Below are 17495 nucleotides of genomic sequence, written 5' to 3' on the forward strand. Positions count from 1 at the left end.
CGCCCCCCGCTCATTAACACTTATACATATTCATTGCTTCTGGCCAATCCGCGCACAGAGGGGCCAGAAGCAAGATATTACAGACAGCGGACCGAAAAACCGAAGGTACTGACGATCAGCAGATCGTCTTGCCTCGAACCGCGGTTTCGGTTTTAAACCGAAAAACCGTGCAGCCCTACCCCTCCCACTCTGGCCGGCATCCCAGCTCGTACTGACGCTAATGACCTCATCAAGGCGGGACCGGACACCTACGTCAGAGCGAGCTGGGATGCTGGCCAGAGCGGTGCACCAATGGCCAGGGGAACATCAGGAAGGTGAGTGGATCCTCTTCTTCCCCACCCTACCGCCGCACCGCAGCTCTAATAGTGATCACTATGATCCACCGGCAATCGTACTGATCACGTGATCAGGAGCCAATCGCGATGGCTCCTGATTACTGAGGGGGGATGTCAGCTGTCATATGACAGCTTAATTTCCCCTCTCAGGGGTGCACAATCACATTGGGAGCGGAAACGGCAGACGGCGTAAATCCTACGCTGCATCAGGCTAGGACAGCCACAAATGCGGCATAGGATTTACATGCGGCGGTCCGCAAAAGGTTAATCGACAGCATATATTCATATTGCTCTGTTAGAATAGATACATTCAGCCTGTACCTCTGAATGGACAGCAAGTTTGGGGCTGGAGCGATATTTCTAGATTGACGGATGCGTCGTATTGACCGCCAGGTAAGATGAAAAACTGACGCATCACTGATGATAAACTGATGCCTTTTAAAAACTGATCCATTCCATGGATGTGACCAAGTATGGGAAGGTACAGGTATTACATACAAAAAAAGTTACACAAGCTAGGATATCAGATAAAATTTTACTCAAACTTTGAACGCAAACTTACCCTTTAAATTGAAAAAAAATTGTATTGGTTAAAGCAAATAAAAGAATAATTTTTTTCACACTTTTGGTTAGTTATTCTACTCATTATGCAGAGAGCTTCACAGCTTAAAACTCTGAGAATAATAATACACTGCAGGATAATATTTTTTAGGAAAGCATTTCATAAAAGTAGCAGCTGTGGAACTTGCCTTGGAAAACCTTCTCAGCTCGACATCCATCTGTTCCACATTAATCTGCCTCCACTGCGTTTTAACCCAATCAGCAATGCTGCTCTGTGAAGCAAGTATGAAGCACAGTCATTCCACATGTTGCATCACACGCATGACTGGAAACATGTTAATATACAGTATCTGGGAAGTACAGGGTTTTTAAAACCGCTTTCCCATCAACAAACAATAAAAAACACTACATACAAAAACAGGTACATGATATTCATTATGTCAAATCACTGCTAATAACAGTCCTAGCTATGCAGACAGAGTTCCAGCATGGCAGGTCACGTATGACTTCACGTTCTTCTGCCAACTTTCCTAAGTGCCAAAGCTAGGATTTAAATCCGCCCCAAACCAGAAGGGAATGAGAGTATGGGCCGCGCCTCAAAATTGTGCTTGCAACTCCTCAAACATACTGTAATAATGATGTAAAGGATTTCCTTTAGGCTTTCCATAGTCCTCAAAACAGAGAGAGCAGTGGTGCATTATGGGAAACCACATTTGCTCACTTAAAGCTGAATTATTACAAATACCATCTGTTTTACAAAGACAAAATCATCTTTACCTAAGCTAGGAAAGAGCAAAGAATACTATCAGATTTCCACTGACACAAGAAATGAAACCTACTAGCAAATAAAAGCCACTAGCTGACAAGAAGTAGGAAGATGTTGATCAATCAGCTCACAGCCAATTTGTTAACATGGCCTCAACTTCCTGGTTCACTGGACATTTCCATGTCAGAAGAATCTCTTAGTTATTTCTGTGTAAAGATTCATGGCACCTGACTGCAGTGGCGGGTACATGTGATAGGGGCACCTGGAAAACAAGGTAGGAATAGTAGTAGAATATCTATGATCCCCGAGAGTTGAATATCGGTAACTATACCAATATTCTACTATCGACCTCTGCAATCTAATTCTCATACTAACCCTCCCCTATCCGCTCCTAACACTAACCTCCCCCCCACCTACTCCTAATACTAACCTCACCTCTATGTATGTAATGAAGTGACTATACCTGAACATTATATATAAGATCCCACAATTCCTTCAGCAATTTTATCTCTTCACGGCATTTCTTCATCTGCTTATAGTCAGGAACTGCCACTTCAAACAGATCTGCTGATTCCTGCAGAAGTCTCACTTCTTCTTCCAACTCCCGAAGGTCTAGGTTTGCCTGTGTGATACTTATAATTAGCAATCATCAGTGCTTAACAACAGTTATGTTTCTATACAGGAAAGACATTAACTCACTTCTTGTCTCTATGGGCTAGTTCACAGAGGCGTAGCTAGGGTTTCCAGCGCCCGGGGACAAAGACTATTAATGCGCCCTGTAAGGTCAAAAAAGGGGCGTCGGCATGGTAATGGGTGGGGCCAAATATACATGACCTTAGCAGTGGTGTAAAAGGTCTGGCAGGGAAGTTTGAGCTCTGCCATAGTGTTTCCCCCCAAAATACATGTAATCTGACAGCATTTCACCAAAAATACATGTAATTTGGCAGAGGTTCCTCCAAAATACAGATATTTGACAATGGTTGCCCCAAAATAGACACAATCTGGCAGCAGTGGTTCCCCCAACATACATATAATCTGGCAGCTGTTCTCCAAAATACACTTAATCTGGCAGCAACGGTTCCCCAAAAATACAGTTAATCTGGCAGCAGTTTCCCCAAAATAGGTCCCCCCAGTATAGGTAACCAGGTCTATAGGTGTCCCCAGTGGTAGTAACCAGGTAAATAAATAAAAAAAAACACAGGTTACAGCTGGGCGCCCCTAGGGACCCAGCGCCCGGGGGCACTTGTCCTACCCCGCCCACCCCTAGCTACGCCCCTGCTAGTTCACAAATATAGTAATCACATGGTCTAGTTTTCCTGGGAATAAACCATAATGTGGTTGCTGAATGTGCAACAGAATGGGGTCATTCACACATGTAGGTGGGGTTGATGGTTATTGGTGAACAACCAAACAGTTATACCACATTTGAAAACCACCGCATTTAACATCTGGTGGACGGCAGAGGCAATAATTTAGGGGGTACATCCCCGGCAGCCCCAAGGGAGTTCAGAGCTGTAGGGAACCCCACCTGCTAACCCTCCCATTTTCCAACGCAGGGGTCACCTCTCCAGAGGTGGTGTTAAAGCCACACTTGCTATGGTGTGTGGGTGGGGGGAGTAATGGAGGCTGCAACATAAGACCCTTGACCAGTTTTGCCTTCTGTTCTTGGGCATCATGACATGGGATGGGTTTGAATGTTTGGCAGAAGGCATCAATGTAGTACTGGAAAGGGAGGAAGAGTAGGTGGTTGCCATCCACTCAGATATTACCAGATTGGGTGTAGCTCCAAGCCTCTGCCACCTTATCCAGGTGATTGCAAACGCCAAACATACAACCACAGCAGCTGAGAGGCAGCAAATCCATAAAGACAGAAAGTGAGGAAGAGCAGTAGAATAAAAAAAACGAAGGTTCTACGTCTTCCCATCCTTCAAAAGGGTACCTTGTCAAAGTTAACAGAACATTTCTGTGACATTATTTTTGTAGAGCTGTTCTGTGTGAGTAGAAGATGGACAATAGGTGGCTAATGAGTGAGTGGTGACCTGTGGTACGTGGATCTAAAGACAATTTGCTCATTCCCCTTTTTATAATCTGCCATGATGGATCACTAAATGACAATGTGGAGCAGCTCTTCACATGCTCGATTGTCAACCAAGATGTTCCAAAATTATAATTTTGGACAAGGTTTATCCTGCTTTTGTACAAAGCTTCAGATCCAAGAAAAACATTCCTGCAGAGCCCAGTGCAGCACAATTCCTATCCCTACACTTAAAAAGGCTCCAGGGAAAAGTGAAAATAAGTTGTTTCCTACTTATGATACCAGTGCAGCAAATCTATTGAATATTCAATTATTCTTAGCTGGATAGGTTTTTAATAATGACACTTTCAGCAAATCCTCCACAAAGTCCATTAGTCTGATATATATTTTGGACACATTTTGCTGTGGAAAATGTTCAGCTGTGATCTGTACCTCCCCAAAACTATCGGCACACTAAGCCCTCCAGGTGGAGGCGAGTTATCAGAAAAGGAAGGAAGGAACAATGAGCAATAATACCAACAGCAGGCAGAGCCGGGACAAGGTCCTCCAGCACCCAAGGCTGAGACACCAAAGTGCACCCCTCCATCCCTCCCACCTCAGCTGTCACACACTGATTGCTATTAGACTAAGAGGGCCACAGGGCCCACAACCTCCCCAACACCTTAATATCTAGTTATCTGGCTTGCAGTCACTGCTATGTATCCCCTTTTCTTATTTCTTTCTGCTTCATACACAATTAGGAATGACAGCTGAATGAATTGTGCGCCCACTCCTACACTGCGCCCTGAGGCTGGAGCCTCTCCAGCCTATGCCTCGGCCCGGCCCTGACAGCAGGTGTTGCTTACCTTATCCAGAAGTACATATGGCTTTTGGACAGAATAGGAGAACGGAGCTTCTGAACAAAACTGTTCCCGGAAGTAATTCTGTTTTAGCTGTGAGAAAAGAAAGAAAAGCAATGTTTGCACCTATAAATGAATGGATGACTGTCAAAGAAGACAAAACAATTTAGGTGGATCGATTGTGAATTGAACAACATTTGTAATTTATACCTATAGTAGATTTTTTCTTTTCAAAAGTTACAGGAAAACCTTTGAACTTTAATCACATTCTAGTTCTCTCTAGCCAGTATTTTGGGAATTGGTTGAAGAGACAAAGAGGAAGACTGCTTGAATGACAGATCTAAAGAGAATACACTCATCTTAAAGAGAACCCAAGCCGAAGGCTCAGATTCAGAAAGAGATACCCATCTAAAGGGTCTAAAGGAAGGGAAGCCTCAGGATCCTATTGAAGCTTCCCTTGGTGTCCTCTGCTGTCCCACTGGTTAGTGCGGCCCTCTCTACATCGGGGCCACACTCCTCTTCTATACCAAGCTAGAACAATAACCTTTGGCTCTAAAAGCCAGAGTTCCGATATAGTACAGTAAAAACTTCAGCCCCTGTCATAGCCATTAATTATCCCGCACCCAAATTACCGCCGCAGCATAGCCATAGCCGCAATTTCTACACCGGCCTATGGTGGCGCCCAAATTATCAGGTGAGATCTGCACCCAGATTACTTGATTCATGTGAAAAGGGGCCTCTAAGCTTGTTTGTCTTTGTGAAAAAAGCAAGATATACACAAATGGCTTTTGGTAAGTAAATTTAAGTAAGTAAATTTAAACTCATACAAACTTTTCAAACGCAGCAAAGGTCATTGTTAGAGTGACTCGGAGATGTTTCACTGTGTACTAAATAGGTGAGAAGGTTGCATGCTCTACTGAGATGTGAATGAGGTGTGGTTAGAAGAAGCAAGGTTAACATGGGTGGTGGCATAGCCATGGAGGGTTAACGTGGGTGGGAGAGGAATACGACTAGACATCTGAACCAGGAAGTCTTGCAAGGGATTTGGGAAGCAATTTCAGACTGCAAACAGCACTATGGACAAGGTAAGTCTTCTTAGCAAACAGTCTTACCGCCAGTTCAGAATATTGCAATTCTCCACAGGATCACTTGAACTATCTTCCAAAAATAAATTACATACAAGGTAAGTAAGGTGTATAAAAATTAACTCCAACTGATATCGCTTGGGGGTATTTTAAAGCTCAACCAAAGCCAAAATTAAATAGGACAAATTCTAATAGCAATCAGTGTACACACTCCATGTATAGAAGCAAAGAAACCTGCTTACAGGTGCACTATAGCTAGCTTACCCTTTGAAGATTAATTAATGGGAAGGTCAATCAGGTGTGACCACATGACTCCTACAATAGTAAGAATAATAATAGAGGAAATGCTAAATTTCCCAGCATTACACTGGAATATATGTGGCTGAAGCTGGTTGCAAAGGTCAGTGCCAGAAGCAGTGGTAATGGCAGAGCATGGAAATGGTTTGCTCATCTTTTCTCTAGCTGCAGAGTTCCCCACTCACCTCATATATATTTACTTCTATAAACAAAAGGAGGAGATGAGCTTGTGTCCATCACAATTATGGCCTAGCCTGTAATTCACAGGAAGTGAGATTGCAAGACCTCACTTCCCAAACAGGAAGCCAGTCAGTGCGGTGGTCTTTCATCTGAATGGAAAGGTGTACCACTGCAGACAAGCACAGCTATAAAATAGATTACTACATTTGAAAATACAGTTTCAAAAGTAAAGATTATAAGTTAAACACTAAACAAGATCTGTGCTTTCAGAATTTAGAAGCTTCCATTTTGAGTTTAGTTGGGCTTTGCTAAATACTTTGTGGGATTTTTAAGAATAACAGCTTTAGCTGAGGCTTACATCAAACGCAGCACATCTCTTCTTGATGACGGAAACCTCCAGTATCTGCAATGGGGCCAGGTCATGCTTCACAGTAATGGCAGTTTTCTTTGTATTGTTCCATTTTTCAGGCAGTTCCTACAGGAAATAGGTAAGAGAAGCACAAAAGTCATATAAAGACATCAGACAATAAAATAACAAAACCTACAGATACATAGATAAGTACATACAGAGAATAAGCCACCCCATTGCTAATGTTGTGAATGTCAGAGTACTGCTATGGCCAATAGCATGCAATAAAAATGACCAATTATAAGGAGACATTCTATACAGTGTGATGGTATCTGACAATGTATGTTGGCCATTAGACTCTAGAGTTGTATATTGTTTAATAATACAATACAATAATACAATAACATTTGTAAAGCGCTTTTCTCCCATAGGACTCAAAGCGCATAGCTGTGTCTCAGATTAATGCAGGGTTTCAGGCTGGGTTGTGTTACAGAGGAGATAGTCAGATGTTCATGAATGCCAGACTGAAAAGGTAGGTTTTCAGTTTAGACTTAAATGTTTCCAGGGATGGGGCTGTCCTGATTGGGTGTGGCAGGGAGTTCCAAAGTGTAGGGGCAGCATGACAAAAGGTTCTGTCTCCAAAGGTTTTGAGGTGGACTCTGGGGGTGACCAAGGTGTTACGTCCTTTTGATCTAAGATTGTGGGGGGTGTGATGTAGTTGCAACAAGTCCTTCAGGTATCCAGGGCCCAGATTGTGCAAGGATTTGAATGTCAGTAAGCCAATCTTAAACAGAATTCTCCATTTTATCGGTAGCCAGTGGAGTGAGCTCAGGGTTGGTGTTATGTGGCATTCTGTACTAATTGCAGGCGGCGTAAGTCTTTCTTATGCAGGCCTGTGTAGAGGACGTTGCAGTAGTCTAACCTTGATGTGACGAAGGCATGAACTAGGGTTGGAAGTTCCTCTGAAGGAATTAGGTGTTTAATCCTTGCAATATTCCTTAGGTTACATCTTTCACAGCGCTGTACAGAGTATATTGTATGGTCACTTAACTGTCCCAATTTAGGGGGAAGCCAATTAACTAGCCAATTCACTATACAGCATGAAGCAATTGAAAAGGGCACAAGATGCGGGCTGCGAAAGGGTAAGTATGGGGAGGTTTAATGTAAGTATCCCACTAGAGATTAAAGTTAGTTGCACACCATGGGGTAGTTAAGATTAGTTTCTCATGAAGTGGGTGGGGTAAAGGGTAGGCGCTGACTGGGGGGGGGGGGTTAAGGTTAGGCAGTCTTATCAACAGGTACCTTATCAAATGTACACATACAGCATGGAGGCCAGGGTCAGGGTAGGGCTATAGGAAGTGACATTTCAATACGTAAACTAGAGCTGGACAAAAAGGAGGGAATAAACAAGGGGCATTGCTTCCAGATTCATTCACCTATCTTTATGTCTCATGCTACTGCCCTAGGTTTGACCAACTGCACAACATCCTGGTACTGTGTAATGTAATGCTCGCCCAACTGCTAGGCATACTAGGTGTAAGCATGGTAATGTAGGTGGTGGGGCACATGCGTATACCATTCCAAAAACTTTGCCGTGGCTTATGACCACGACAATGAAGCAAGGAGAAAAAAAATAGGTAGATGACTGCCGAAACTGGCATCTTATCATGCCAGTTATGTATAGCTGTTACCGTCAGAATTTGTATTTCACTTTTATTTTGTTCCGGTATGTTTTAGGTATTAATGATTTTTTGTGAGTACAATATTCCTTGGAAGTTAAGTCAGTATGCTCATAAATCAGGCAAAGGGAATTAGTACTCCGGGAAGCTAACCCTTCACAAAATGACTGTTAGTGCAATTGAAAAAAAAAAGATCACTTCACATTCAACTTTTCTTTAGTGCTACAAGTTCATCTAGCAATAAGGAATCAACATGCATGAGCTGCGTAATATGTTGGCGCTTTATAAATACAATAAATACAATAAATAATAATGACAGTCATCCAATCCACTCATTTTCCACCAGATCAACCAGATGAGGTGATACTATGGTTACCGTTTTCCCGCAGCCAATGCTGGCCAAGAGTTAGTGGTGTGTTATATGCATTCACTGGAATGCATTGTCTACTGACTACTGGAGCTCCTTGTCTTCTGACTACTGGAACACCTTGACTACTGACTGCTGGAACGCCTTGACTACTGACTGCTGGTACGCCTTGACTACTGACTGCTGGAACGCCTTGACTACTGACTGCTGGAACGCCTTGTCTACTGAGTACTGGAATGCCTCTTCTACTTCCTCCTGGAACACCTGGTCTACTCACTACAAGCACACCTTGTCTACTGACTACTGGAACGCCTTGTCTACTGGCTACTGGAACGCCTTGTCTACTGACTACTGGAATGCCTGGTCTACTGACTACTGGAACGCCTGGTCTACTAACTACTGGAACACCTGGTCTACTGACTACTGGAACACCTGGTCTACTGACTACTGGAACACCTGGTCTACTGACTACTGGAACACCTGCTCTACTGACTACTGGAACACCTGCTCTACTGACTACTGGAACACCTGGTCTACTGACTACTGGAACACCTGGTCTACTGACTACTGGAACACCTGGTCTACTCACTACAAGCACACCTTGTCTACTGACTACTGGAACCACTTGTCTACTGACTACTGGAACGCCTTGTCTACTGACTACTGGAATGCCTGGTCTACTGACTACTGGAACGCCTGGTCTACTGACTACTGGAACACCTGGTCTACTGACTACTGGAACACCTGGTCTACTGACAACTGGAACACCTGCTCTACTGACTACTGGAACACCTGCTCTACTGACTACTGGAACACCTGCTCTACTGACTACTGGAACACCTGCTCTACTGACTACTGGAACACCTGGTCTACTCACTACAAGCACACCTTGTCTACTGACTACTGGAACCACTTGTCTACTGACTACTGGAACGCCTTGTCTACTGACTACTGGAACGCCTTGTCTACTGACTACTGGAATGCCTTGTCTACTGACTACTAGAGCGCCTTGTCTCATAAAAACTAGTATGTCTTATGTTAAGGACTACTAAAATACCTTTTTCTACTGACTACTACGGTTTTCTCTGATGGAATCCTAATTTTTTGGAAACATAGATGGAAAACTTAGCAAGCTACACATTCTTATGCATTTCGCCAATGCAACCAAGCTTTCTGAGGATATAGGACTATGCCTGCATATTAGATTTTCATATGCTGTTTCCCACCATCTTTATCTCCAAAGTACCTTAAGACAGCAGAAGCAAATGCAGACCGTAATACAACCTGAGGGCTTTACCTTAGATACATGCAATAAAAACAGGAATGCTTTGTTAAAGCGTAAATATTCAGGTACACAGAGGAAGGGGGGAGCTGCAAGCAGTATGAATGACTGGACAAGGATCTCCTACAGAAATGATTTCTTTCCTTGGAACTCTACTGAGGAGACTTGATCTGGCAGAAAATGGCGACCATCATGTCATTGCTGTAAGTAACTGTGGGCATTTGAAACCTCAATTGAATACTCCAACATCTACAGTAGAATACTTGTCCAAGAAATTACCTCCAGCTGTGTATAAATGTTGTCTGGCAGTTTTTGCCCATAGCTCTCCAAGAGTGCAATGGTCTGCTTGATTGGGTCAAAAATCTGGTCAGTTGCAGCTTGCCTGTCCCTCACAGCCAGGAGATGTTCCATGACCCCAACAAGGGCTGGATAATTTCCCTCTGGTACCTTATACTGGAGACCAATATCCGTAACCTTAATAAATTCCTCCAACTCATTCAAGCTACGGAAACAAAAAAGATCATGACTCCAAGCAAACATGTATTTAAGAAAGACAGAAAATAATTTGTAATTACCAAAAAAACTTAACTTTTGCTGATAAGTCATTAACAAACTAATCTGATTGGTTGCAATAAAGTACATACATTTGCACACTTCAACTGTTGTTTACATTAGCATATGGCAATAATAGAAATACACATAAGACCATATATACTGCTTGTCACAGCAGATCAAGCAGACTTATAAGGCTGTGATTTGTTGCTGGTTTCCGGTCTGTTTTGAAGCTACATACACAACAAAAGTTTAGTGCGTGTACACTTCTATAAAATGTAACAACAGCAAATCAGAGCCTTAAAATCTATCCCGTGATCATACTAATCACATTTCCAGGAGTTCCGCTACACATGACCAACACTAATGTTTGCATGACGAGTATTCAGTATGTGGTATATACGTGAACCATGCATAAAAGATCATCGGACAAATGACCAACATATGGATCTCTAGGGCTACATTTAAACTGGCCTATTCATACATGTCCTCACCTGTCAACAACAAATCTAAGAAGATGTTCTTTAAACATCCAGCTCCATTTCCTTATTGTAAGGAGCATGCTTGTCTTAAAGGGCTTCATGTCCAGCTGAAACCAACTCTCAAAAACCTTTGTGTGTTCAGAAGAGAAGATCTCAGAGTAAAGATTTTCATAGATGTCGATCTGGGATAACAAGAGAGACATTAGCAGTAGCACACACTCTTTTTCTATACAAGGATGGTCTGTCAATCGGTGAAGGGCTGCTTCTTACCTGCTCTTTAAACTGTTCGGTGGTAGGAGGACTTTCTGGTACACCATGATCAGCATGTGCTTCAATCTCTTCTGACGTTAGGACATGACCATACAAGAGGAACTGCTTCATGAACTCTGATCTATCATCAGACCACAGGTAGGAATAGGAATCGTATGTGCTTCTGTAATCTAAGACTTTGCTAATAACAGTAGTGACCTTTTCCATAATTTGTTGGCGGATTTCGGCAAGGTCAGCCATTTCATCAAGGTCATTCTGCAAGAATACCGATTGGCATTATTTCACAATAAAGAAAAAATTAAGCAACAATAAATTTAAAAGTGATATCATTTTTGTTTTAACCACTTGCCGACCAGGGGATTTTTCACTGATCGGTGCTGCGTGGGCTCTCCAGCCCGCAGCACCGATCAGGAGTGCAGCAGGGCGATCAGACTACCCCCCTTTTTTCCCCACTAGGGGGATGTCCTGCTGGGGGGGTCTGATCGCCACCGGCTGCAGTTGCTTAGCGGGGGGGGGGCTCTTCAAAGCCCCCCTCCGCAGCGTTCGCCGTCCCTCCCGCTCCCTCCCTCTCCCTCCCCCTGTGAGCTGCGCAGGACGGATTTCCGTCCTGTGCATTGAAGGATAGGCTTCGGCCTATCATATGCCGGCGATCCCCGGCCAATCAGAGGCCGGGGATCGCCGATCTGCCTTACGGCACTGCTGCGCAGCAGCGCCGTATGATGTAAACAGCGGGGATTTCTTCCCCGCCTGTTTACATTTTGCCGGCGAGCCGCGATCGGCGGCTCTCCGGCTGTTCACGGAGACACCCTCTGTGAACTGACATAGAGCGGCCGTTTCCATGGTAACCCGCAGACGACCAGTTTACGCCAATCGGCGTTAGCTGGTTGTCAAGAGGTTAAAGAGAACCAGAGGCGAAGCACCTTCATGTATTTTACCATATACAGTATATCAATGGGAACATGACAGTAAACACCTACTCTGCTCTTTGTTTCATTGTTCTCTGCTAAATCTGCCTGTTATCAGCTCTGATAAGAATCCCCGACTGAGCATTCAGTCTAGCTTTGCCCCGAATGATTATAGCCCAGTCAGTCTCCTGTGATGTCTTTTCAAGCCCAAGTCTACTCCCTTGTGGCTCTGCTTTCCTGCTATGTATCCTCATAGCAGGAAATCAGAGCCAGGAGGGGGCGGGCTTGGGCTTGAAAAGACATCACAGAACACTGATGTTTACCGTCATATTCCTATTGATATGTATGGTAAAATACATGAGGATGCTTCATCTCTGGTACTCTTTAAGGTTGTTTTAAAAAAGTAGATGGCAGGGGCATAACCACACGGGAGCAGCCCTGCGACCACAGGGGGGCCCAGAGCTGTAAGGGAGTCCCCAACTACTGCTTTACTCCCTTTGACAAAGGGGTCCATTCTTCAGATCAGGTTTTCTTATGGCTAAACTTGCTCAGTGTGTGAAAATTACGATGTCGACAACTGTTCTATGATGCCTGCTAGATGGGTACTCAGGCTGTGAAGGTCAAATGGGGTTGGCAAGGAAAAGGGTGTCAAAGTACATACTCTCTAAGCTCTATTAATCAATCTTTATTATGGCCAATGGAAATGTGTGAATACAGTTCAGGAATTAGGTGTAATAGGGTATGGAGCAACACAATGGCCTCGATTCATAAAACTGCCTGCGAGCGGGGAAAGTCGAGCGGGGAAACACCGCTGTCGGTATTTCCGCCTTCAGGGTGGTAATTCATAAAAATTTAGCTACTTGTGATATACGTGCGGAGATACTCCGCTGTAGGCAGGCGTTAGGCTGTCGGGAGACGTGCGGAAACAGGGGAAGCAGGCGGAATCCCTCCGTGCGGTGTTCTCTCTGCAGCTGCTTGGGAGGTCTGTCCCATTCACTGCAACGGATTCCGCACGCTTCTCGCCACATCAGAGGTAGCGGTAATACCCGTCCGCATACCGCTACCTCTAATCTTTATGAATTGACATTTGTTACTGTTGCTGTGATAATCACCGCGCAAGGCGGTGATTGATCACTCTGCTCGCAAATGTCGGCTTTTCATGCGGAAAAAGCCTTTATGAATGCATATTTTGGTGTGTGGTCGGTAAAGTGAGCGTTTTTTTGCATTTCCGAATGCGGGAATGCTTTATGAATCGAGGCCAATGCATCACTCGTGGTTGTTGTTGAGGGCAGTATCAGAGGGATACTCATCCACGCTCCTGTTGTCCTCTTTGGAAAGGGAACCCAGACTAATCACAAGTAGTAGAACTTCTATGCATTTGGTCTGATGTTAAAGGTTTCTAGATAAAGCTGTTCTTTAAAATAGCTACCTGGTAATTATCTGCTCCAAAATGCTTTGCGATTCTTCTAACTTGTCCTGACATTTTAAAAATGTCACCTAAGAGCTCCTCCATGAGGTCGTAGAGACCATCTCCATCCTCTTTGTGCAGGGAAGGCTTGAATAGGATTTCATTTCCATTGAGAAACATTTGTGCTTCAAATAGAGGAGATGGCTTAGAGCTTTCATCTGTGTTCTCGATGAAGAACTCGAGGGAGCGTAGTATAGTGCTATACAAGCCATCTGCTACTATGTCATCCATATACTCCACATAGATTTTCCAGGAGTCCACGTCAGGAACAGCCTTCAGCAGTCTCATGTTCTCCTACGGAAAGAGGCAGTCTTATCATGACAAAATTCACTGGCACATAACACCTGGCCATGTGGACCTATTGATTTCTTGGTTGGTCAGAGATGTGTGACCATAGCTTCAGATTATTAATTGCTGTAATCATATTTTTGCTTAGAGAATCACTTAAAAATGCAACTTTAATCAACAAATTTCCAGTTGCTGCAACAGATTAGCAACACCACAAGAACCTGTAAAAATATAACTTTTTTTTGCTAATGTGCCCAAAGGATAAAACAAATCCATGAAGTGCCCATTAATAGTACAATTATTTATTTAGTAAATTGGAAATAATAATTTAGAAATTATTGCTTTTAATCAACAATGGTACAATTTTATTTTAGATAAGATCAGATGCGATCATGCAACAACAACAAAACATTTGTAAAGAGTTTTTGTACTGTAGGACCCATTCAAATCCACCAGTGTGGATCGATAAACCTGGCTACTTATGATTGGCTATATTAGTGCTTCGCCAACTTTGTGGACATGCTCCCGGGAGTCTTGGTCTGGAGGGGGTAGGGTAGCATCTTACGGTTTTATTTTGTTTGGTTTTTTGGGGGGGGCGGGAGGGGGGGGAAGAGAAAGAGGTGGGCATGGCAAGAGTCATGAGGGGAAGTGGACAGATTGAGCAAACAGTGGCCTCAGCAAGAGCTCTTGAGGGCGGAAAGCCGCTATTTGGACAGCCCTGGACTATGTGACCATTTATCATCTATACTGAACAACTGCTGTTTTTTATTCATGATTCCATTGTTCATGAAAACTGTACTGTTAACAGGCACCTTTAGTTTCACTTTATTTAGAGGTAGGCTGTGCTCACAGTGAGGCATTGCAAAGCAGAAGTGCAATGCAATGGAGGGGAAAAGTTGCATCACACGTAATGGGCTTGATACACTAAGACAAATAACACGCCTTATCAGAGTTCAAGTGACAGGCCGCCTATTGGGCAAATCAAAGTGCGGGGATAATGGCCATTAAAGTGATTGGACCCGCAGGGGCTCAGGGCAGGACGAGTGGAGCTCTCGTCATTGCCAATTAGCAGGCATAAGTTCGTAGCGCTCACTATGCTACTCTAATAAGGCGTGTCAACACTGATAAGGTGTGTTAACTATGATAAGGCATGCTATTTGTCTTAGTGAATCAAGCCCTATGTGTGTCCAGTGGTATGCATTCAGTGAAGTAAACAGTACATTCAAAGTATGCTTCACTGCAACTGTTAACGCTCGCATTATGCAGTAACGCACTGCATATCTTGCGCTATGGCAACGGATTTCATTGCACCGCACTGCTTAATCGTCGGTGGGAACAGTACTATTACAATTTTGATGCCCCACTGTAAATGTAACCTTATCAGTTGTTTTGCAGATGCTGCAGTAAACTACCAGATTATTCTCTGATCAATAACTGGAGAAGATAAGACTTGGGCCCTGTTCAAATTGGCATGAAAAACTTCGCTAAACGGACCAGATATTAACGGAGGGGAACAGATCCTATGTTAATTAATAGGATCCGTTCATATCGCTTCCTCACGACGGATCCGTTCAACATATTCTGCCAAATAAACCCCAAGTTTGGGAAGGCTGTGATAATTCCGGAGCGACGGGCGTGTCCTTTTGACCGCGCACTAACTGAACAGAGCAAAGACTGATGGCAAATAAAGACTGATCCATTTCATCAGTTTTTACACGGATCAGTTTTTTGATCCATTTAGTGTGACCGGGGCCTAAAGGTGGCCATACATGATGCAATTTCTTATATATATTTTTTTTCAGTTCTAGAATTCCGATTAATTCTTCCAGTTGATTATAACTGTTGAAAAACCTGACCAATGCTTCTCACACACACACACACACACACACACACACACACACACACACAACTTTCTGAAGAACTGATGGAATTTTACATTACAGCTGACTTTCAGAAAATGGGAAATTCAATCACATTTTTCAATGTAAAAGTATAACACTTCTAAATGTCTATTGATCATTTTTATTAACAAAAAAAAGGGAAAATCCAATGTTTTGATTGTATTGTGTATGGCCGTCTTAAAGTAAGCACAATTCAGAGCTTCACAGTACAAGCTCCTTTGGTTGTATGTAGAGCGTTTTGAATTAACTGGATAGAAGTTACATAACTATGCAATGGCAGCTTCCAACTCTGCGATCTAGGAGAGCCTTGCAATTTGCACACATATGACATTATGTTGGGACAAATGTAGGCAGGATAACTATATGGGCTGTAAAGAGTAGTTAAAGAGGCTGCTATTGTATGTTATTCAAGACTGTAAATCTTCTTTAAAATGAAATGTAATCTTTGTAAAAAATAAAATAAAACATTTAATCAGTTCAGCTATGTATATCACAAGTGTTATTGCATCTACACAGCCAGCATGCCACTTTAGAGGGTTCCTAACATAAAATAATGGTCAACTGTGTGACACAAATAGTTTCAGTGCTCCCTGTTCTCAGCTGCTAATCATTCATGCAGGAAGATGAGAGTTTCTGGCCAGTCTATACTCCAAAGAATAGTCTAAAAATGTAATGCTGTCATGGTTGCACAACAAATGCTAACTGAGTTTTCTGCAGGTTTCAGACATTCAAAACTGGCTATAAACTGAAATGGGAATATTCAACTACAAAATGACTTATGTACCAAGACATATGCCTTAGCATTTTAAAACTTAACTTAAACATTAAAATAAATACCTCAGCCAGACTCCGCAGCCTATGTCCATCCTCTTGGATTGATTTGTATTTTTTATTGACCTGTTCAGTTTTGTCGTCTAGGTTTATCAAGGTGTCTTTTTTGTTGTCTTTCCGGGAGAATAAGGCTTGCTCCGCCCATATGTTCATGATCTGCTGCATTGTGCCGATGTTGTCCTTGGACTTCTGCACTCGCCTCTCCAAGTCGTACACAACAGATTTCACTTGAACAATGTAGTCCCAGCAGTCCGCATGGTTCCAGGTGTAGCGCTCCTCGGCATCTTTCAGCTGTACATTGATGGCATCCATGTCATCCTTAATCAAGGGGTATTCCACTTCCAGCACAGTTTGCTTCAGTTTATTGTACCACTGAACTAGAAGATCCAGGCTTCCAATATACTACCAAGATATCAACACAAGAAAACACAATCATTTCACTTTCCATGTATAACAGTGACTTAGTTCTGCCAACTGTACCATTTTCTGTGGCCACTTGGTGTCCATTCAACATAGAGCCACTTTTACTCCCTTACAGGTAAAATTTCCAAATGACCCTTCACGTTATACAAAATGTCATGTTTCTACGTCAATAATATATATATTCATCATACCTGCTCACAATCATAAAGTCATTATATATAAAAAACAAAACAAAAAAAATGCAAAGTGGAAAACAACTGAATTGCCATACCTTATGCAATATTTCTCTCTTCTCAAATATCCCTAAAGCTGCCTTGGGTATGTCTGAATGGTTTAAAACCTGAAGATATTTCACTTCTCTTAGAACCGCAACTAACTGCAAACAAAGATATAATGGTAAATAGTGTTTTGCAAGACACTTTGTCAGCTACTTCTCCATATTGTATGCATTTGTATTAATGGCAGACATATTTGGAGATATACAATACAGTTGTTATCATGTGCAATACATTTAATGGTCTTGTAATGTGGTTACTATTGCTGAAAGTGGGAGATAAATGATTATGGTCTAAAATAAATTGGTTAAATCCCAGTAATATG

The 17495-nt window shown here is 42.8% G+C and overlaps 1 protein-coding gene across 1 annotated transcript in view; it reads right to left on the reverse strand.

The window, feature by feature from the left end:
* The window catches only part of DNAH11 (dynein axonemal heavy chain 11), a 383233-nt gene that overhangs the window by 262773 nt on the left and 102965 nt on the right, over positions 1 to 17495 (reverse strand). The window contains exons 14-23 of the mRNA XM_068235964.1: positions 17167 to 17271; positions 16479 to 16874; positions 13414 to 13746; positions 11080 to 11334; positions 10822 to 10991; positions 10055 to 10277; positions 6457 to 6573; positions 4543 to 4629; positions 2126 to 2284; positions 1085 to 1168 (exon numbers count right to left, since the gene is read on the reverse strand). Of these exons, the coding sequence (XP_068092065.1) occupies positions 1085 to 1168; positions 2126 to 2284; positions 4543 to 4629; positions 6457 to 6573; positions 10055 to 10277; positions 10822 to 10991; positions 11080 to 11334; positions 13414 to 13746; positions 16479 to 16874; positions 17167 to 17271 (1929 nt within the window). The remainder of the gene's footprint in view (positions 1 to 1084; positions 1169 to 2125; positions 2285 to 4542; positions 4630 to 6456; positions 6574 to 10054; positions 10278 to 10821; positions 10992 to 11079; positions 11335 to 13413; positions 13747 to 16478; positions 16875 to 17166; positions 17272 to 17495) is intronic.

The sequence above is a fragment of the Hyperolius riggenbachi genome, chromosome 5, assembly GCF_040937935.1.
Source record: "Hyperolius riggenbachi isolate aHypRig1 chromosome 5, aHypRig1.pri, whole genome shotgun sequence".
In the NCBI taxonomy this organism is placed as follows: domain Eukaryota; kingdom Metazoa; phylum Chordata; class Amphibia; order Anura; family Hyperoliidae; genus Hyperolius; species Hyperolius riggenbachi.